The sequence below is a fragment of the Rhamphochromis sp. 'chilingali' genome (genome assembly GCF_963969265.1).
Source record: "Rhamphochromis sp. 'chilingali' genome assembly, chromosome: 15".
Classification (NCBI taxonomy): domain Eukaryota; kingdom Metazoa; phylum Chordata; class Actinopteri; order Cichliformes; family Cichlidae; genus Rhamphochromis; species Rhamphochromis sp. 'chilingali'.
Window position 1 is genome coordinate 27,350,942 of NC_137942.1, and position 21,118 is coordinate 27,372,059.

At 41.5% G+C, this 21,118-nt stretch overlaps 1 protein-coding gene across 2 annotated transcripts; it reads left to right on the plus strand.

Annotated features, from left to right (window-relative positions):
• Window positions 1-1,460: 1,460 nt before the first annotated feature.
• Window positions 1,461-19,169, plus strand: hook2 (hook microtubule-tethering protein 2). 2 transcript variants are annotated; one of them, XM_080905026.1, is made up of 22 exons: window positions 1,461-1,660; window positions 3,715-3,797; window positions 5,715-5,787; window positions 5,923-5,973; window positions 6,060-6,192; window positions 8,574-8,641; window positions 8,963-9,028; window positions 9,160-9,240; window positions 11,709-11,875; window positions 12,124-12,264; window positions 13,152-13,353; window positions 13,515-13,625; window positions 14,094-14,181; window positions 15,459-15,525; window positions 15,880-16,017; window positions 16,730-16,817; window positions 17,455-17,489; window positions 17,588-17,670; window positions 17,752-17,855; window positions 17,976-18,077; window positions 18,167-18,238; window positions 18,346-19,169. In XM_080905026.1, exons 1-22 carry the CDS (start codon window positions 1,616-1,618, stop codon window positions 18,472-18,474), a joined length of 2,127 nt encoding a protein of 708 aa, XP_080761152.1. In that variant the 5' UTR covers window positions 1,461-1,615; the 3' UTR covers window positions 18,475-19,169. The 2 variants fall into 2 exon arrangements, with proteins under 2 accessions (XP_080761152.1, XP_080761153.1); XM_080905027.1 differs by lacking the exon at window positions 3,715-3,797 and having other exon boundaries at window positions 1,508-1,660.
• The last annotated feature ends 1,949 nt before the right edge of the window (window positions 19,170-21,118 follow it).

Here is a 21,118-nt window from a genome sequence, read left to right on the forward strand (position 1 = left end):
ATACAAGTACTACAGTTTCAGCATTACATCCTAAGACAAAGTCAACAACACTTGGCCTTGTCTGACCCTGTAAAAGTTGACTTTAGACATCTGAAATTAACCAGGAGCTTCTTTGTACAATAATAGTAGTAGTACATTTATGTGGTTGCCAATGTGGATGGACCCACATGTTTGATTTGGCACATAGGATGCCCCCTCCCCCTCCCGTTTATCTGGGCTCAGGCCCAGCACTAGGAGTATATTAGCTTTTCTTGAATTGGGATCTTTCATATGTAAGACCAATGTGTTAACAACAATAGAAGTAGTAGGAGATGTAGTGCTTTTGCATCAGTCTCAGTCCTTGGATGGAGTACTGCCACCCATCCGCACTTCTCAACATACTCTTTGCCTTGGCTTTTAGAAGCTCCTTGCCAACAGCAGTAGCCATAACTGGGATGCACTGGTTGGATCACAAGTTAAACTAGTTGAGAGTAAAGCACTGAGACTCTGGGGTTTATGTATTAGACAAAAGAACATGGTTATGTTGATTATATGGGACAACTAATTTATTTATATAGTTAAATAGTGGTGCCTGAAATTACAGTCGTGCTAGCATGTGAGTGCCAAGCAAAGGATAAAGAGCCGTCATGGAAAGGCTCTGAAGACATTGTGGCCATCTATGGCCCTAAATTTGCAAATTTGAGATCCCTTCTATAGCAGTTTGATAGGATCCAACACAGTTTTCCATGTGCAAGCAATTGAAAACAATTGGTTGATGGAATTTCTTAAATTAAAAGCTCCAGAAGGACAAACACATTTTGGTGCTTGTAAATGAAATAATACAAATAATATGCATAAATCTCAAAATGCAAAATGCATTCTTGCCTTTAAATGCTTGTGAATCTCAGTCCAAGTAGTAAAGGGGTGATCTCTTTCTATTTTTAAAATGTTAAGATACACACTAATATCAGAAAGAAGGGGGAAAGCGCTCATTTAGAAAAATAGGAGTGTGGTTATATAGAAAACAGAAAACAGTGTAAAAAATCAATGAAGTAAAATTTAAATGGAGAGCATAATAAGTATATTCTTGCAAATTAAGTAAGTTTGAGGGTACTGAAATATTTTTTGACACAGTTGGAAATTATGAGTCTTAACATCACTAGTACACTAGTTACTTAAAAAAAATTCTAATATATTTTCTGTATCATGTCTATCTAGCTACCTTGACCTGAACCCTACTTTAAAAGCTAATTCGTCAGCTCACTAGCATCCCCCGGCTGAATAAAGGGTAAATAAATTACACTCGGAGATGGTCAGCATTTAAGCAACATCATTATAGCAGATTAAAAGAAAAACAGCGTATTATCGCGATAATTACTATTTTTGACTGCGACTAGACAAGCTGACCCAAAATATAATCCATCGTCTTGGAAACGCTCTAATACGGAAGCTCGCGAGGCCCACAGGAGCCGAAACGCGAAGGTTGTCAGGAGCAGCAGGAGGAGGCCACGGCTGGACAGTGTCTGACGTGGAAAGTGTCAGCACTGAGTAAGAAACTTCGGGCCAAAACAAGCCTCGAGAACAAAATCCCCCCAGTTCTCTGTAAGCTCCTGCGGGTTTCACAGAGGACAGCACAATGAGTCTGGATAAGGCGAAGCTGTGTGATTCACTGTTAACCTGGGTAAGTTTGACAGTAGCAACATTTCGAGCAAGGCTAACCGCCGGCTAAGAGGTGTCAGCAGGTGTTAGCAAATGTGGAGAATTACGGCTTTACTTTTGGAAGTTGTGGGCTCACGTAATCGATAAGGGGCATCTTTACTGACTTGGTCAATTAAACGCTTGGTGTTTTAAGTTGTAAGCTAACTGTCACTAGCCAGCCGAGCTAATTGGCTTTGTGAACACATTGGAGGTTTGCTCCTGGTGGTCTGCTTTATCTCTTATCCATGTTAGCAAACTGACTGCATTGTCAGCAAATTAACTGCCAGAAAAACAAACCCAAATAGCTTAGTGTAAGCTGAGAGGCCTAAGGAGTAATGTTAGGCTATCCAACACAGCCACGTTATTTTCAAAGCTCAGAGCAAATCCACCTGTTTGGCTCCTTTCTACAAAGAGGTGTGAAGACTTGGACTGAACTAAGACACCAACTAATAATAGCATACTAAGCAGGGCTGTAATCCCCCATTGCTGCTTAGTATTTTTTTTTTTTTTAATTTAAGTTATGTTTAGAAAGCTTGAGCAGCTTTACACAAAATCCCCAAATACATAAATCCCCCTTCTTTCTTTAAATTGGAAAGTTTTTAAAAATGATCTTGAGCAATTGTTCTTTAGACTTTCTGAAGGTCTTTCAAAGTTTCTTTTAACATCGGCTACTTTTTTACTCATTGTCCAGTCCAGTCCTCGTATCTGACCATTCTCAAAGAAATGTTTTTGTGTTTTTAAGCCACTCAACACTGACCTATGAATTATTCAAGCATAAAAAGACACCCAACTCAACGGATGAGCTAGTGTTGTCTACACAGACAAAATAGAGAACCAGTTTTAAATTGTATCTTTAGGCTTTACTAGCAGCAATATAACTTGTTCCTATTCCCAGTGATAACACAGGTTGACAGGCATAAAATGGTATTTATATAAAGAAGGTGATTCACTAAGAGCTGTTGGCTGAAAACTTCACATCTCAGCATGGTGTGCAGTGTGTCCTTAAAAATGTAAGGAAACTGAACAGGTCGCGGACAAAAGATGTATCAAGGATCAAAGAAGACTATATACAGCAGAGGAGCAGAATATAAAATCGTGGCCTTAAACAATAGAAAAAATTAGATGCATCAAGTTGACCCATCTACTGATTACTGATCAGAAATAGTCTCAGTGGAAATGTGGAGGTCAAGAAGCCATTCTTAAGGGAAGAAGGCAAGGACAGAAGGCTGAGCTATGCCAAAGTGGAACTGAATTTAAAATGGGTGGTAACAGATCTGGTGGAGTGAGTTAGAAAGCAGTAAAAATTCATTCTTTTTACTGCTTTTTTTTTTTTTTTTTTTTTTAAATACTGTAAAAATTCAGCCTAAATCTGAACAAAATTTTGTTCAGATTTAGGCTGCTCTACAGAGGAGATCAGGAGAGAGTACAACAGTGAGACTCTACAGCCATCTGTAAAACACAAGGAAGGCTCTGTATGGTATGGTGTTGGCTTTCAGTCAATATTTTTGGGATCTTTTCAAAATTGATGGAACTATGAATGCAGAAAAGTGTAATACCATCTGGGAACCATCTAATTGGTAATCATTCTATTTATCAGTATGACAGTGATCTCAAACACCCTGGCAATGCAATGAAAGCATACCCAAATAGAAAAACACACAAGACAACACCATCAGTCATGGATTGGCTTCCCTAGAGTCCAGTCACCAAACATTAAAGCATTGTTCTGTTCAAGATGATTCCACAAATGGCAAATACCAAATATGTATTTTCAAGTTTGTTAGAATTGTATAAATCACGTTTTCCCCAATTTACATTTATGTTTGTCGACGTTTCAATAAATCACTGCACCCATTTTCCTAATGATTCAAGATTTTTGCACAGTGCTGTTTAGAATGGGGATATTAGATTCATTTATTTAATATAGTAATGTTTTCACCCTGGTTTAGTTTAATGTAATGTTGCTGTACATTAAATGTCAAAACATTGAAAGGTTTCTTTCTTTAATGACCAGCTCTTTAATGTCTTCACTCTCAGTTACAGACATTTCAGGTGCCATCGTGCAACAGCAAGCACGACCTGACAAGCGGAGTGGCCATTGCACATGTACTGCACAGAATGTAAGCACAAGCAGTATGTCACCAGTGTTGTTTCCACTAACTGCACGATTGTCTTCTGGAGATTCATTCAGAACTTACTCACTGAAATTTGCTTATCTGTATAATTTTGGATTGCCATTAAGTCCATTATCTATGCAAAATGTAGCCAGTTAAACAGTAAATGTTACCCAGACATGGCTCTGAATACCTCAGGCATCGGTGTGATTTTGTTTTTTTTTTAAATAATCAAATTCAAATTCAAATTTTATTTGTCACGTACACAGTCATACACAGTACGATATGTAGTGAAATGCTTGGACAACTGCTCGTGACCTAAAGAAAACAAAAAAGGAAAAGGCTATGAATAAGATAGGAAATAAATATGAAAAATTAAAAAGGGTAAATTTAACTAGGAAGGAATAAAATATAAATTAAGGTTAAAAATGAAATAACTGTACAACACAAATTAGAATGAAGGGTAAATTTAACTGGGAAGAATAAGATAAAATATATAAATTAAAGTTGAAAATAAAATAACTGTACAACAAAATACACAATACACAATATAGAACTATATAAGAATGTATGAAGAAATCTAAATATAAATAAATATATACACAATAACAGCAGCTGTACAAGTATTAACCGGAAATAAAGAATATAGTGACCAGTGTTGTGCAAAACCAAAGTCCAGAAAGTCCAGTGTGTGTGTAAGAACTGTATGTGTGGGTCAGTACTGTGTGGTGGTGTGATTGAGAGACCGTATCGCCTGCGGGAAGAAGCTCCTCCTCAGTCTCTCTGTGTTGGTCTTCAGGGAGCGGAATCGCTTTCCTGACCTCAGCAGAGAGAACAGTCTGTTGTTGGGATGGCTGAGGTCCTTCACGATCTTCCTGGCCTTGGTCCAGCACCGCCTGCTGTAGATTGAGTGCAGGTCAGGGAGCTCGGAGCGGATGGTGCGCTCAGCTGACCGCACAACCCTCTGTAGAGCTCGTCTGTCCTGCATGGTGCTGTTCCCGAACCAGGTTAAGATGTTTCCCGCCAGGATGCTCTCTATGGTGCACGAGTAAAAGTTCCTGAGCACCTTGGAGGGCAGTTGGAAGTCTCTCAAGCGTCTGAGGTGGTAGAGACGCTGTCGGGCCTTTTTCACCACGGTGTTGATGTGACAGGACCATGACAGGTCCTGCGTGATGTGAACTCCGAGGTATTTGAAGCTGTCCACTCTCTCCACTGGGCACTCGTTGATGACGGGGGTCTGGTAGTTCCTCTCCTGCTTAGTGCTGAAGTCCACTATCAGCTCCTTTGTCTTACTGACGTTTAGAAGGAGGTTGTTCCTCTGGCACCAGTTCTCCAGATTCCTAATCTCCTTCAGGTAGGCCGTCTCGTTGTTATCAGAGATCAGGCCCACCACGACGGTGTCGTCAGCAAACTTGATGATGGTGGTGGAGCTGGTAGTGGCCACACAGTCATATGTGTACAAAGAGTACAGCAGGGGGCTCAGAACACACCCCTGGGGGGCTCCAGTGCTGAGAGTGGTGGAGGCTGAGACATGTCCGCCCATCCTTACTGCCTGTGGTCTGCCAGTTAGGAAGTTGGAGATCCACTGACACATAGATGAGCTGAGTCCCAGATGCTCCAGCTTGGTGGTGAGTGTGGAGGGAATTATGGTGTTAAATGCATAAATAAAGTGATGTGTGCAGGCTTAATCACATCAATCACATCAACCAATTATTGGAAAATACACATTTGGAAAACAGATTTTTAATCAACCTATTTTAGCTGTAGCTGCTTCCCATGCTGTGTAGCTTTTAATGAATAGTTTTACTCTGTCATTGTGCCTGAAGGGACAGAAACACAGGGTCTCACTGCCCTGTGGTCTTGTTATCAATCTCAGTATCCAGAGATGTCGTCGTTACAATTCTCTTGTGCTCTCATTAACAGAGACCCTTCTTGGTTTAATGAGACATGGCTAGGCAGGATCAAGGAGGAGAGCGGGGCCAACTGGCGCCTCAAGGTAATTTGTGAAACAGCATGATATGACAGAACACCCTGTAGTTATCTAGAATGACTAAAATCAAAGATCTTTTTTTAAATTCTTCTGCTTGATTAATGAAAGTGTTACGATTGTAACCCCGTTTCATTCTTTCAGGTCAGCAATTTGAAAAAGATTCTGAAAAGCATGATGGAATATTATCACGATGTAAGAAACTTTTGCTGATTTGGCCTTCATTTTTCATGTGCTGCTTGACTCGAGCCTACCAGCTCACTTTTCTGTTTCGTGAACAGGTGCTCGGTCACCAGGTGTCTGATGAGCATATGCCAGACGTGAACCTGATAGGAGAGATGGGAGATGTCACAGAACTGGGAAAGCTGGTACAGCTCGTGTTGGGTTGTGCAGTCAGCTGCGAGAAGAAACAAGGTAGGCCTGTACACAAGTACATTTCTTCTGCTTTCATTTAGGAATAAATGCCTCATAATCACTGCTGAGAAGATATTTGTCAGCATGAAAACACAAAAACGCAATTCAGTGATCTCAAGTCATTTAGAAATGCTCACACGGACGGCAACTTTATTTAGACAACAGCTGTATTTAGCAGCTGGCCACTCACTTTATACCCAACTGCTTGCAAAGCATAATATGACATGACATACTATCATGGTGGCCAGATGGCCTTGTTTTCCTCCTCCATCCTTGAATAGACACTTTCTGGATTTTTTTTTCATAAATTTTTGCAAATGTTTAAAAAAAAAAAATGGACTGACCTCTTGCCAACATAAACATTCATTAGGGGATTAGGAGCAACATTAGGAGACGTGGCTGCTGGTTAACTGCTATATATGGCAACTGTGTTGAAGCACAAGATTAAAAGGTGCTAGAATCAGCATTCTTGTTATTATAGTAAATACATTTTATTCTGCTGAGTTGTAGAAGTAAAGAAGATGTCTCACACTTGTGGGTTTGCTTTTCAATAGCTGGGAAAGGCAGTGACTAAACTGCTATGAGATCTAGAAGAAGGGAGGGGGAAACAAATTTTTCAAATGTGGAAATTAATTGCTGCACAACTATGCCAGTAATTGGCACAGAGTGTGCAAGTGTGAGCACCTCCTGAAAGTTTTCTGGTCTGCAGCATTTGGATGTGTGTTAACACAATACCACAGTCTTTCCAGTGTGAACATCCTATCAAATTCACCCCAAGGACAGACCGTTCAGCACTCAGAGAAACGGCAAATAACCGAAGATCTACATCTCAGACACTACAGAACTCAGTCAACATGTTAAATGTTGATGTTCAAGACAGCGCAATTAGAAAAAGACTAAAGGAGTATGGCTTGTTTGCAAGGGTTGCAGCAGAGAGCCTCCTTCATCTAAAAGGAACATGGCAACACAGCTCAGGTTTCCAAAGCTGCATCTGAAAAAGCCTTAACGATGTCCTTTGGACAGATGAGACCAAAGTGGAAATGTTTGGCTATAATGCACAACACCACATGTGGCGAATAGCAACAACCGCCTCACACCAGCTGATAGCACGGTGGTGGAGGGGTAAATGTTTGGACGTGTTTTACAGCCACAAGACGTGGTTAACTCAGTCATTGAGCTGACCATGAACTCCTCTGTATACCAAAATATTCTAGAGTCAAATGTGAAGCTTTTGACAGCTAAAGCTTAGCTGAAATTAGGTCATGCAACAGGACTACAACAGAATGACTGAAAAGGCAACAACAACAAAAAAAATCAAGGTGCTGCAATGATCCAAAGTCCAGAGTTCAACCTGATTGAAATTCTGTGGCAGGACCTTAAGAGCTGTGCATAAATGAAATGCTCAATGAAATGAAATGAAGCAACACTGTAAAGAAGAGTAGGACAAAATTCATCCACAGTGATGAGAGAGTGATAAAGTCATACCAGAACTGATTGCTTCAAATTATTGATGTTAAAGGCTATTCAAGCTACTGCAGGATGGAGTGTATTAAGTGTTTGGCATAGACTGCTGCATAGAGTACTAACATAAGAAGACTCATTTAATCATACATGCATATACTGCAGGGGTGGGGGAACTCCAGGCCTCAAGGGCAAATTCTAGATCTGTCCTTGATCCAAAACAGCTTGTTTAAATGGCTAAATAACCTCCTCATCGTATCTTAAAGTTCTCCAGAGGCCTGGTAATGAACTACTCATTTGACTCAGGGTGAGATCTAAAACCTGCTAGACCCTCGAGGCCTGGAGTTCCCAACCCCTGGTATACTAGATTGTTGGCTTAAGGTGGTTCATTAGTTATAAAGCTTTCCTTTGAAAATGAATATTTTTTTTGTTCCTCATTTCACAAATGGCAGAAAGATCGACCCATCCAGATGTGCACTCTTTTTACTTCCTTCCTGTGAAATAAGCAGTGTTGGACATTTTGCATCTTGCGTACAGAAATACACATTTATTAAATTGGTGATAATGATGGAGACATGTTGGCATTCTCAAAAAAAAATAAGGTGTATGCGGTGCTCTTTCTTCTTTGGAGAGGTAAATGTTGGTGGCTTGAAACAGAAAAAGTTGGAACAGTTGTTTTTCTCTCAGTTATGGTCTGATCAATTTGTTGACAAGCTGTTTTCCCGTTACTGATAACAGCTCATGAGACAAAAAATGGTCAGGTCAGTTTCACAGAAAATTGACTGTAAAGCTGAGTCGATTTTTACAGCAGTGGTTTGACTTTCATGGGAGCGTGTGTGTGTGTGTGTGTGTGTGTGTGTGTGTGTGTTAATCTGTATTTGGCTGAGACTTCACTGGCCTTTGTTGTCTTCTAAACGCAGAGCAAATCCAGCAGATAATGACACTCGAGGAATCTGTCCAGCATGTTGTGATGACTGCCATTCAGGAAGTGAGTGAGCCTCTTTTTCTTTCCTCTTGGTTTACCCTGATTTGCATTAATCCAATTCTTAGTCACGGTTAATTCAAAATCAAAGAAGTCTGGATAAACATAAGACTAAAGAGCATCCCACAGACCCCTACTCTATGCTATTTACAAAGATGCGTTTACTGTTATCACCACCAAAGGGACTGTAAAAACCTGGATCATCTTCCAAGGTTTTTACCAAACAAGGTTATTCAGAGAACCAGATAAATCTGCCTTTGGCAAAAGACTGTTATTTTATTTTCCCTGTGGTTGCATTCATTGACTCACTTTCCTGTTTTGTTTTAGCTCTTATCGAAGGAGCCGTCATCTGAACCGGGAAGCCCAGAGACCTACGGGGATTTTGACTATCAGGTAAAAACCCACAACATATTCATTCCCCTACTTGTTTTTTACTTAGATTTGCTACATCCTGTGTTTGTGTTTACTCCCCACTGCTTTGATCAGTGTCAAATATCCTCTGTCTGCACGTCTTTTATTCGCAGTCCAGAAAGTATTATTTTCTGAGTGAGGAGGCAGACGAGAAGGAGGACCTGAGCCAGCGCTGTCGACACCTTGAACATCAGGTTGGTTTACTAAACACGGTTTTGATCATACTTGGCAAACATTTGCTGAGACTTTAAAGATATAATCCTAAGATTTCACTTCAGGTCAATTTGGCAATCAAGTCGGTGGAAACTGAAGAGACACTCTTTGAGCACACATTGGTTCAACAAATGGTTTTGTTGCACAAGCATCATCTGATTAAGGCCAGTGCTTTTCACACAAGACACAGTAGAGTTACAGCAGTATGTCAGCAGTGCTGGCAAGTTTCTGTGCAACCCTGCTAAAAGTGCTTTAAATCTATCATTTTGGTCCTTCACGTCTTTTTCCTGTGAGTACTTGAGTATAAATTCCACTTTTGTTTAGTTTGAACTCGTTTAACAGGAGATGGAGCAATAAGCATGATTGAGTACAGAAGTACGCTATAAAAACACTGAGACAAAAACCATACAACACTAATGTTGCAGTCCACCTATACATGGCCTACATTTATTGGTTAAATTTGATGGGTGTACCAAGTTTGGATGGTTCCCACCTTGGCCGGAGGGGTGTACTATAAAGCAAGATTATTGGATTATTCAGGTTAAAATCAGCGTTTTCAATGTCTGGAAAGTGGCTCCCTTTTCCCTGGCTACAATACTCTGGTAACTTATGTTAAACATACAACCTGGTCCAGAGCACATTATGTTCCTAGTTGAAAGCGCCACATTTTTACTTATTCCAGCATGCTTTAAGTGGGATAGAAAATGGTATGTTACAGGTTGACAAATTGCATCTATAAACCCTAACACAGTGGTGTCCAAACCTTTACTGTTTAAATGTATAAGGTTTACAGTTTCAGAGTTGTGTGCAGCTCTCACGTTAGAAATAAACAGCGGAACGCAGCTATAGAATGAATTCAGTAAATATGAATTTACTTCAAGATGATATATTTACTACGTTGCATGCTTGTGATGATATCGAGTTTGTAATATTAACATTAATGTGTTTAATTGTAGTAGTAGAAGTAGTATAACATTTCATGTCAGACAAGAGAAAGTCTGACTTAACAAAGAAAGTTGATCGTCGCTTTCTGGGGTTTTAGGTTTAGGCTTTAACAGAAAGCCGGGCTTTTTTGACTTGCCTCATAGGACACCCCTCAGTTCTCACTTGTAAAGAAGATTTTGAGCTCAGTGTGTAAGAATATAAAGAGTGGATAGCAGAATAGCTGTTGCTGGGGAGAAATGGTTTGATTGCATGGAAATCTTGAGGATTATAACTTTAAGATGAGTCTCGGGTTTGTTTTATCAATCTTTGAGCTGTTGACTTGAAATTTGAAAAAATAATGCCATTTCATCTCTGCCTACCAGATTTACAGACTCTCAGAGGTTTAGTTTTGCTGTATTTTTTTATTTATTTTTTTTTTAGAGAAGCATGTTGCGTGTGTCTGTGCCTGCAATTTATTTGTGCTCTGGCCTTTTATTGATTAGCCAGCCAAAGGCTTTGTTTGTGTTCCCTTGACTTGTTTTTGCACCACTGAATGTGAGCGGACTAATTCAGACTTTTTTCTTTTTTTTGAAAAAGAGGATCCCAGTCGATAGTTGCATAACATCAAGATAAAACTGACACGTTGCCTTGGGATGGAGCAGTAGCCAACTATAATTTGTACTGCTCCCAGCCCACCTGTTTGTTTACTTACTCGGCCCACGCATTAGGGATTAGTCATTTGTGTTGTTTTGAAAGCTATTTACTGTTACTGGTTTGGTGCTAAAGCATGCAATCTGTCCTTAAAGTTCAGTGTAGGGTTTTGCTGTATTCAGACTGGAAAGATATCCTGCAGGTAAGTATGCGCTCCCCTCTCTTAATATTGGAATGCAAGCTTGTTTAACTATGAGCGCCGTCCAGTCTGACACAAACATTTAAAAGTAATGCAGCTCTAAACCACAGCCGGCCCTTTCCTCAAACCAACCACCGTCATCGATGTAGATCTGTTCTCCTGCCGACTATTAATGTTACACATGTATTACTTACGGTCCTCAATGAGCTCTGCATACTCGTCTGCTCATATCATGAGGATCTGCTTTGAACCCTGGGGGTAAAGCTAACAACTGCACTACTGAGAATGTTCCATCTGCTTGAGATCATTGCACACCAGCTGACTAACACACATTTTACAAAAGAGCTTGTGATATTACAGCAAAGCATGTGTTTAAGGTCCTCTTTGCACTGAAAGTGGTGAGTTATCGCTGTTTATCTTGTTTTCCTTCATGAATCTGTTGTGTCCTTGCACTGTGGCTTTTTTGTATATAGGCTGGTTTTTTTTGCTGCTTTTTGTTATGCTTCAATCTCGACCTTTCCTCTATTGTGTCTCCTTGTCCTGTTTTTCACCCCTTTTTAAAGCTGTAGCTCACCTTCCGTCTCTTCTCTCTCAGCAGTCCACTGCACACTCAATCTTTACACCTCTTTTTGCAATGTTTGTGCTCCGTTTCTCTCTCCCACCCCCCTCCGACAGCTGTCAGTGGCTCTGGAGGAGAAGATGTCCCTGCAGGCAGAGACGCGCTCCCTGAAAGAGAAGCTCAGCCTATGCGAATCTCTGGACGCCTCCACCACTGCCATCACTGGCAAGAAGCTGCTGCTGCTGCAGAGTCAGATGGAGCAGCTTCAGGAGGAAAACTACAGGTACAAGTGGTACTTAAGTACTTAGGAAAACAACCCGGGGTTTATAATGAGTGTCTCAGTCATTAACTCTTTAAAAAGATGTAGTAGTAGTAGTAGTAGTAGTAGTGGTAGTATAAAATTTCAGCCCTCGTTCATAACATATGAGTCAACTTTATAAAGACATGCAAATCAGATGCCGTTGAGTCAGCTGTTCCTTTGAGTGTCTTTCAAAGTGCATATCCAGTCATATTAACCACTGTATATCTCAGACTGGAGAACGGCAGAGACGACATGCGTGTGCGGGCAGAGATACTGGAGCGCGAGGTGGCTGAGCTGCAGCTACGGAACGAAGACCTGACCAGCCTGGCGCAGGAGGCCCAGGCCCTCAAAGACGAGATGGACATCCTCAGGTGAGAGCAGCTCGAACAGATCGAGTTCAGTTGATCATGAAAATGTAAACAAGCCAGTTAAACAGTGGTTATTATGTAAGGAGTGGTGTAGGCCTTTTTGCAAGCTCACAAGTTTGTAGTGAAAGAAACTGCAGAAAGTTGCGCTTTGTGGGCGTTTGGTCACATGGACACTAAGTGTTTGTGTTCATGCTTTGCAGGCTTTTTTGAATGCATTACATTCACAGTTTACAAGTGTTTTACATATAAAGGTTTTCCTTGTGTCAAAACGGGTAATTGTAAACATTTGCTAACAACTTCTGCTGAGCTACTACTTCAGGAACTGTGAATAAAACAACTGCCAACAATCAGAAGGTCCTGCTAGTAAATATTGTATGTGAATTACAGGGTGCAATGCTTCTTTTATTATACAAAGATTGTTTTAAATATATTTGCTTCTGTCCAACAAATTCAGTGTTTCCTTCTGTTTGAGTAGTAGTTGCAAAAAACAGTGGATGAGTTGAAGTTTCTTGGCATATTTGAAGATTGATCTCTGTAGAAGAGGCAAAAACTTTAAACAGTTTTGATCCTGAGTCCAAAAGTATCAATACACATACTAATACAGTGTTGGTAAATTCTTAATATCAAGAATGTTGATAATGACGAGCCTTTTCCTTTAAGTAGTAGTTCAAACTGATAATAGATGAACTCACAGAAGCAACCCCCATGCTGCCCACACACAGATGTCCATTCTGCTCTCTCTGACATCTGTGTTGATAATACAAATTTTCATGCATTGACACCGGCTTGCGTCAGAGTACACATCTACATGGACGCATTGTGTTAAGTATAACTCATATTCCTCTGCTGTTGCTCGATGCCTCCCACGCTATGCTTTCCTTCCCCCTCAGGCACTCGTCTGACCGGGTGAACCAGCTCGAGGCGATGGTGGAGACGTACAAGAGGAAGCTGGAGGACCTGGGAGACCTGCGCAGACAAGTGCGCCTCCTGGAAGAGCACAACACTGTGTACATGCAGCGCACGTGCGAGCTGGAGGAGGAGCTTCGCAGGGCCAACGCTGTCCGCAGTCAGCTGGACACCTACAAGAGACAGGCAAGCTGTGCTTTTGCCTGTTCCTGTGCTGGGACATCCAAGAGATGCGAAACACATTCTGGCTCGTACACGTGTTTGGAAACCCTTTTCATTTATGTATTTATTTATTTATTTATTTAAAATAGAGCACTCTGGCTGACTGTATGCTCTCTGACTTGTAGGCTCATGAGCTTCACACCAAGCACTCAGCAGAGGCCATGAAAGCTGAGAAGTGGCAGTTTGAGTACAAGAACCTTCACGACAAGTACGACGCACTGCTGAAGGAGAAGGAAGTGAGTCGGAGAGTATTTTTGAGAAATTAAAAATAAACAGTTTTTATATGGGGGGAAATGTGCACATGGTCTACAGAGTGTTTTTGTACACTGAGGCCCTCTCATTTCCCTCTCGGTCTAGTAATAGTTTTGATTTCAGTGATGACAAATGATGTTTAGATTGGCGTTTGTTGTGATCATTACAGAAAGCACTTCCCTACATGGAGAATTGTGTCCTGGTAGATACTGTACTATTCTTCAGCGGACTCCCACATCCTGTGTCAATTCTAGTAGCTTCTGCAGTCAAGGAGTGATTAATTTTCTCGCTTACTTGTGGGTGTAATTAGGAAATGTGCTAATATGACGTGGATACTTGTATTTGCTCTGTCTCTGTCTGGACTGCATCGCATCCAAGTCCAGATATAGAAAACCTGACGCTACATGGATCTTAAGGCCACTTAAGGTGTTTTGGTGTCCTTTGTTTTCCAGCGTCTGATCGCAGAAAGAGACACACTGCGGGAGACAAACGATGAGCTCAGGTGTGCACAAGTCCAGCAGAGGTATCTCAGTGGAGCAGGTGAGTTGAAAGCATAGGTATGGCTAGAAAACACCTAAAACAATGGGCTTTACTGAGAAATATGTCACGCACTGTTGGAGGAAAAAAATAAATAAAACATAAGGAAACTTGGAAGTTGGACCCTCTTCTTCCTTTAGAACAGCCTTAAATCTCTGTGGCACAGATTCAGGAAAGTGTTGGAAACATTTCTCAGAGATTTGACATGATAGCATCACACAGCTACTGCAGATTTGTCAGCTGCACATCCATGATAATCTCCCGTTCCACCAAATCCTAAAGGTGCTCTAGATCTGGTGACTGGACACTACTTGAGTACAGTAAACTCTGTGTTTAACTCATTCACTGCCAGCCATTGGCAGTGAATGAGTTAAACCCATTGACTCATTCACTGCCATTGACGTCTATAGCCGTCAATGGCAGTGAATGAGTTAAGAATGGTGTGTCATCCTGCTGTAAGCAACCATCAGAAGATGGTCACACTGTGGTCATAAAGGGGTGGACATGGTCAGTGAGACACATGAAGAGACTACACAGATCACTCCTAATTAAACTAAAATCACTTTTCTTTCCCATTCAGATGTTCAGTCCACATCTACATACATAGATGCTTTTTGTTGCTGTCATGTGATTGGCTGATTAGATATTTTTGTAACTGAGCAATTAAACTGGTGTACCTAATAAAGTGGCCAGTGAGTGTAATGGTAATACTAAAGAGTGTAACTTTTTTGGGGGGGGGGGATTGTAAACATTTACAGTGAAAAAATTTCTCAGGCTGAAATTGGCCTTTTTAGTAAACGTGGTCAAGTGTCCAGCTGACAGTGTGTGCGAGTCCTCCATCCAAATGCAGTCAGATAACAGTGGTTCTGGTTCAGAGGTCGTCATCCTCTGCACCGCTTACTAGAAAGGAAGCAAAGAACCTTCTAAAGACTGATTCAGCTCCACAGCCATAATTCAGTTTAATTTCTCTATCACAACAGTCGCCTCAAAGTGCCTCGTATCATATTTTTCATTATTGAGCTCCTTATTTTATTCTGTTAATCGTTTTAAATGTAGTTCAGTTCTATTGAATTTGGGATCTTCAGTGTGATTTCTGTGCAACTATTTTGTTTTAAGGGGGGGTTTGTTTGTGCTGTTTCACTTTATCAAACTGATTTGGGGTTGGGGTATTTTGTTTGGTTGTTTGTTGTTGTTGTTTTTTTGGGGGGGGGGGGGGGGGGACACAGGAATTACTCGACTTTTGCGATGATTTGTTTGTCTGACTGTCTTTCTCTCTGCAGGAGGCTTGTGTGACAGCGGTGACACGGTTGAAAACCTGGCTGCAGAGATCATGCCAACTGAGATCAAGTATGTCTGTTTGCACATTTCAATGTTTTCTTTTGTTTGGTGTTTTTTAACCATAATAAGAAGGCCGTTTTATTTTAAGTCTACACAAACATGCCTCGGTGTAACTTTCACTCACGCACTCACTCGTGCCATGTGTACATTCTTGCTAACACAACCACAAAAGTTTATTTTTAGAAAGTGGACGTTGCGTGCCAAATGGTGACACATGGCGCGTTTGGCCTGGGCGTTGGTGGATAGAAGTTTCGTTCATGCTTCCATTTGCAGCCGCCATTCTCTAACCCGTTTATTTTATCCCCGCCCCTCTTTTTCCCTTCACCTCCTGTCGCCCCGCTCTTATCATTGCTGCTTTGACAGGGAGACAGTTGTTCGTCTCCAAAGTGAAAACAAGATGCTGTGCGTCCAAGAGGAGACCTACCGACAGAAACTTGTGGAAGTTCAGGCTGAGCTGGAGGAGGCTCAACGCAGCAAGAATGGGCTAGAAACTCAGAACAGGTAGGGGTGTGTGTGTGTCCGCACACTCTTCTTTCAGCAGTGTTAAATAACCAGTCTGCTTCTAGGCCACCATACTGTGCGTTCCTGGACATTAAGCTGGTTGTTTGGCTGATAGGAGGAGTGATATCTGCCTAAATGTCAACTCACCCTCTGGACTGTGTGTTCAACTGAACTGTGTGGGCTGGACTGGAGGACAGACAAGCAAAAAGCCAGATTGTCCCTCGACTCAGAGTGTGTGTGTGTGTGTGTGTGTGTGTGTGTGTGTGTGTGTGTGTGTTTACATGCCTGTGGGCATGTGGACATGTGGGTGGACTGTGTGTGTGTACGTTTGTGTGTGTGTGTGTCCATTGCAACACCAGGCCCAGGGTGTGGGAAGCATCCTCAGCAACAGTACCAGGAGGAGAGGAGTGGAGTGAGCATGCTCAGTAGAGCAGAGCAGTGAATGGCCAGGCGGCACAGTCGGTGCCTGCAGCAGATGTACAAGGACCCACTTGATACTTTGCAAACATCTTCCACCCACAGTAGCAGCAGCTTAATAAGTTTGTGTTGCATCTTTCACGTCTTTTACCATCTGCCTCTCTATAAACCCTTTTCCTTCTCTAGTCATGCCCCCTCCCCCACACACCTCCCTCCTTTTGTTTTTTTCCTCCTTCTCTTCCCAACCTTTCCTCTCATTCTTACCCCATGTTTCCTTTATTTTCCTCTTTCCAAGGCTGAACCAGCAGCAGATCTCAGAGCTGCGTTCTCAGGTCGAGGAGCTCCAGAAAGCACTCCAGGAGCAGGACAGCAAGAACGAGGACGTGAGTAGAAAGACCGGTTTGCTTCTCATCTGCCCACTTCTGCTATTACATAACTCAACACAATCAAGCTGACAGAATATTGGCAGCATATACACAGTGTGCAACTGACTTTTTTTTTCTCATCAGTTTTACCTTGAAGAAGTGAAATATAAGATGCGAGATTAAATTCTAACCAACAAAGTCATTTATTATGTATATGCTCAAGTCATTGAAGGGTTTTAGCTGGCATGGTATTTATATGGCACACTGAGTATATTGAAACGATTAGTTCTGAAATCACTCTGCCTTTGAGGACCGCATTGTTTGTTCTCCTACTTTGATACATGTTGTGTGGGAATTTAACCCGTGTTTGCTGTGGTGATTCACCGGTAACGCCTGCCCCTCTGTGTCTGTCTCTCTCCGCCTGCCCCCACCGATCAACTCTGCCAAAATCAGGCCATCGTAAGTACGGCCCGCCCTCTCTCCAACTGGCCTATGATTTGACTTTGACACCTTGACTTTCACAGTTTAGTGTGTGTGTGTGTGTGTGTGTGTGTGTGTGTGTGTGTGTGTGTGTGTGTGTGTGTTTGTTTTTAAATGTGCCGTTTTAAGTACAATGGATTTTAAGTTTCTTTCTTTCTTTTCTTCTTCTTTGAAGTCGTCCTTATTGAAGAAAAAGCTTGAGGAGCACCTGTGAGTATTATTTTTCTGCTGCTTACTGATGCCTGTCTGCCTTCTGTGCTGCAAACAAAAGTGAACTCACACAAGTGTCGATGTGTGTACTGTTCCAGGGAGAAGCTCCAGGAGGCCCAGTCAGACCTGCAAAAGAAAAAAGAGGTCATTGATGACCTGGAGCCCAAAGTAGACAGCAACAGTAAGGAATGTCATGTAGATGGTATTCAGAAGAAGTTCAGCTTTGTTCCTTTCCTAAACACAAATTTGTTTTTCCTTCTAGTGGCTAAGAAGATTGATGAACTCCAGGAGATCCTGCGGAAGAAGGACGAGGACATGAAGCAGATGGAGCAGCGATACAAACGCTACGTGGAGAAGGCGAGAACGGTCAGTGGTTATAGGAGTACTGCACTTTTTATTTCACACATTTTTAAAGACTTCGACCTTTTTAAATATCAGAAAAAATGATGTTCTAAGCTCTTTAAATTAATATCCTTTTGTGTGCAGGTGATCAAAACCCTGGATCCTAAGCAGCAGCCAGTGGCTCCTGATAGTCAGGCCATGAAAAACCAGCTGATGGAGAAGGAGAGAAGAATCCAGCATCTGGAGGTATGAACCTCTGACTCTGAGAGACAAGTGTGCTTCCATCAGCACTGTAAATCCCACTAATGCATGATGATGGTGTTCCTTTTATACAGCATGATTATGAGAAGAGCAGGGCCAGGCATGACCAGGAGGTGAAACTCATCATCAGTGCCTGGTACAACATGGTGAGCGAGCGTGTAAATACACAAAAGCTCAAACAGGAACTACATCCACACCACCCAATCCCTCACTCCTTCATCTTTCTCTTTCCTCCGCCCTCTTTACCTGTCAGGGAATGGTGCTGCATCAGAAAGTGTCTGGTGAGCGGTTGGGCTCCTCCAACCAGGCCATGTCCTTCCTCGCCCAGCAGAGACAACTCACCAACGCAAGGAGAGGCCTGACACGACACCACCCGAGATGAGACACGGAGGCGTGACAGTTACCCTCAAATGAAAAGCAAAGTGCACACAAGGTGATCCATGTGATCTCTGAGTGTCTTTTGCCTTTTTTATGCCTTCACTGGGATCACTGTGCCTCAGTTTTGTCACGCTGCTGCTGCCCCCTGCTGGCTCTTACTGATATGAGAAGATTTCTTTTCTCCGTTGGGCTCCAGAGCAGAAGCTCTCTGCTCTGATTAAAAAGTAGGAGTTATAGGCCTTAAGAAGAGGCGACCTCACCTTTTAAGGTGACTTTTATTTCCCCTGTAGCTTCTTGGACTTTTTTTTTTCCTTGAACATCTATTTAAAATCCTTTTTTATTTATTTTTTTATGTTAAACAGTGAAACAGAACTGGAACAAGTTTTGTCAGGTGCCAGTTTAAATGTGATAGATGACAGAGAAGTTTGACTACTCCAAGTGCTACAGAACAAAAGCTGCACAAGCTGTCCTCATACCTCCACTACAGCAGATCGTCACGTTCACTACATTTTGGGTTTTATGTGTTTGCTGAGGTGTTTTTTTTTTTTTTTTTTTTTCTTGTAGCGTTTTTATTTTTAGTCTAAGTTTGAAGTACCTTTGGGAAAAAATGTAAAAATCAAGCGGGTGTGTAACAGCTTTAGTCTTGATTTCTTCTGTATTCTCTTTAAATGCTTTTTTTTTTTTTTTTTTTTTTTTTTTCCCCTTCTCAGCCTTAAATCTGAAACATGTCTTTTGTAAATATTTTCACAGTGTACACCAAAGCACTTTCTCTCTAGAAGGGTGGGTTTGTTCAGTGCCTCGCAAAAGTCTCCCATGCTAGCCCTTTATAGATGAGACTGAACACTGACATGTTTGCAGCGCCAACACTGTTTCTGTCACACTGCAGGTACGTGCTCAAGTCTGGTGATATGACTTTTGTGTATTTTTCTTTTCGCTGTTGCCTCTAAATATTATTTTTTTTATTTTTTTTATTCCTATCCATAAGACCTCCCCCATCAGGGGGTCTGATTGTGGGTCGGACCCAACTGCACTCTCCACTTTAAACACAAAAACTGGATAACACTATGCGAGAGTCTCTAATCATAAAAACACTAAAAAATATATAAAACTGAGTCAGCTGATGTGCTGTTTGCCGCTGCTAGGTGTTGTTCACGGCTGAGCTGAGCTGGAAGGAAACGTGTTCTTCAATGCGCTGGAATTTTTCCTGTGACAGGAAATCGACAGCAGATTAAAAAGCCTGAGGCACATTTATCAGACTCTACGTCTGCCTTTCTTTACAACCGTTGATCAAGTTGTTTTTGTGCGTCCCATGTCAGAGCTGCTGTCCTGTGACTTGTACTTGCCTCTAACAGTTTGTGCTATGATCTACAAAGACCAGAGTCCTGCTGTTGTGTAAACACTTTTTACTTTTTTGTTCTACTGATTTTTATTTTATTTTTTTAAGTTGGTTTTTATGGCGTAAAATTATTGGTCCACATATGCATGGTGTGAAAGGTTGCATCATGAAATGGTCTACTAGATTATAGCATAATGTACTTGGCACAGGGTTAAATTATTTGTAGTCCTCTCTGTTCTACTTTTTGCACTACAAATAAATGGGATCTTAAGTTAAAGATGGCATTTTGTGTTCTTCTTTTCAGTGCATTCAAAGACTCACTTTCAGTCCCTTCCGATTTAGACTCACCCAGAGAGGTCTGAGAAAGCACGCCAACCCAGGTTTTATCAAAGTGGGCCCTTGTTGTGGGTAGACTTTCATTCCGTCACAGTCCTAAAGGCCAAACCGATTAGTCAAACTTCTCACATCCTTTGTGCAACTGTCAAAACGGTGAAGGCATTGTTTATCCGTCGCACCACTTTTCCACAAGCACATCTCAACGGATTAAAGAGAGGTGGCACATTCAAACATGATGAACAACAGCACAATGTAATAGAATGGCATGTTTGGGGGGGGCTGTAAGATTCACCTAAGATTTGTTAAGTCTGTACTATGTAACAACCATGAACCACTCCTGATTTCTTTATATTTTTCTGGGAAAATGGGAGATGCAGCAGATTAAACATTAAGGATTAAAAACAGTTTCTACAATTCAAACAAACTTGAAGTCAGTTTGTATGACCACCTTTATTCTTTAACACACCCTCAACTCTAAGGTAAGATGGCCACCCACTGAGACCCATTTTTCATGAGGCTTCAGTGAACTCAGATCCTGTGTTGGGTTTCCACTATTTTATGGTTATTTATTTATTGGTTAAAGCCTGCCACGTTGTCTTTTGTCCACCACATGTCCAGCTTCCACCCTCCATCCATTTTCTTCCACTTATCCTTATCAGGGTTGCAGCAGGGGAGTGCTGGAGCCTATCCCAGCTACCATAGGAAGAGTTCACCCTGCGCAGGCCCCCGTTTCCTTCTTGGAATCAACACAAAAACAAATAAGGTGTGGCTCAAGACTTTTGCACAGGACTGAAGTATGAAATAAGCTTGCATAATGTGAACTGATCAGCTTGACCTTTTAATACAAGTGTAAATTGAATGGATTAATGACAGTGCTCCTGACAATCCTAATCAATATCTAAAAACAATGAATACAGTGAGGTTTTATTTTAAGCGATATAGCACAGAGTATAGTTTACGTCACTGTCAGAGTGAA

What these genes read in the sequence shown, in the direction of transcription:
- hook2 (XM_080905026.1), top strand. Translation starts at nt 1,616, where the DNA reads ATGAGTCTGGATAAGGCGAAGCTGTGTGATTCACTGTTAACCTGG. An exon ending in GGGCCAACTGGCGCCTCAAG is followed by an intron (nt 5,788 to 5,922) that starts GTAATTTGTGAA and finishes TCATTCTTTCAG; the next exon opens with GTCAGCAATTTGAAAAAGAT. An exon ending in AAAAAGCTTGAGGAGCACCT is followed by an intron (nt 17,490 to 17,587) that starts GTGAGTATTATT and finishes GTACTGTTCCAG; the next exon opens with GGAGAAGCTCCAGGAGGCCC.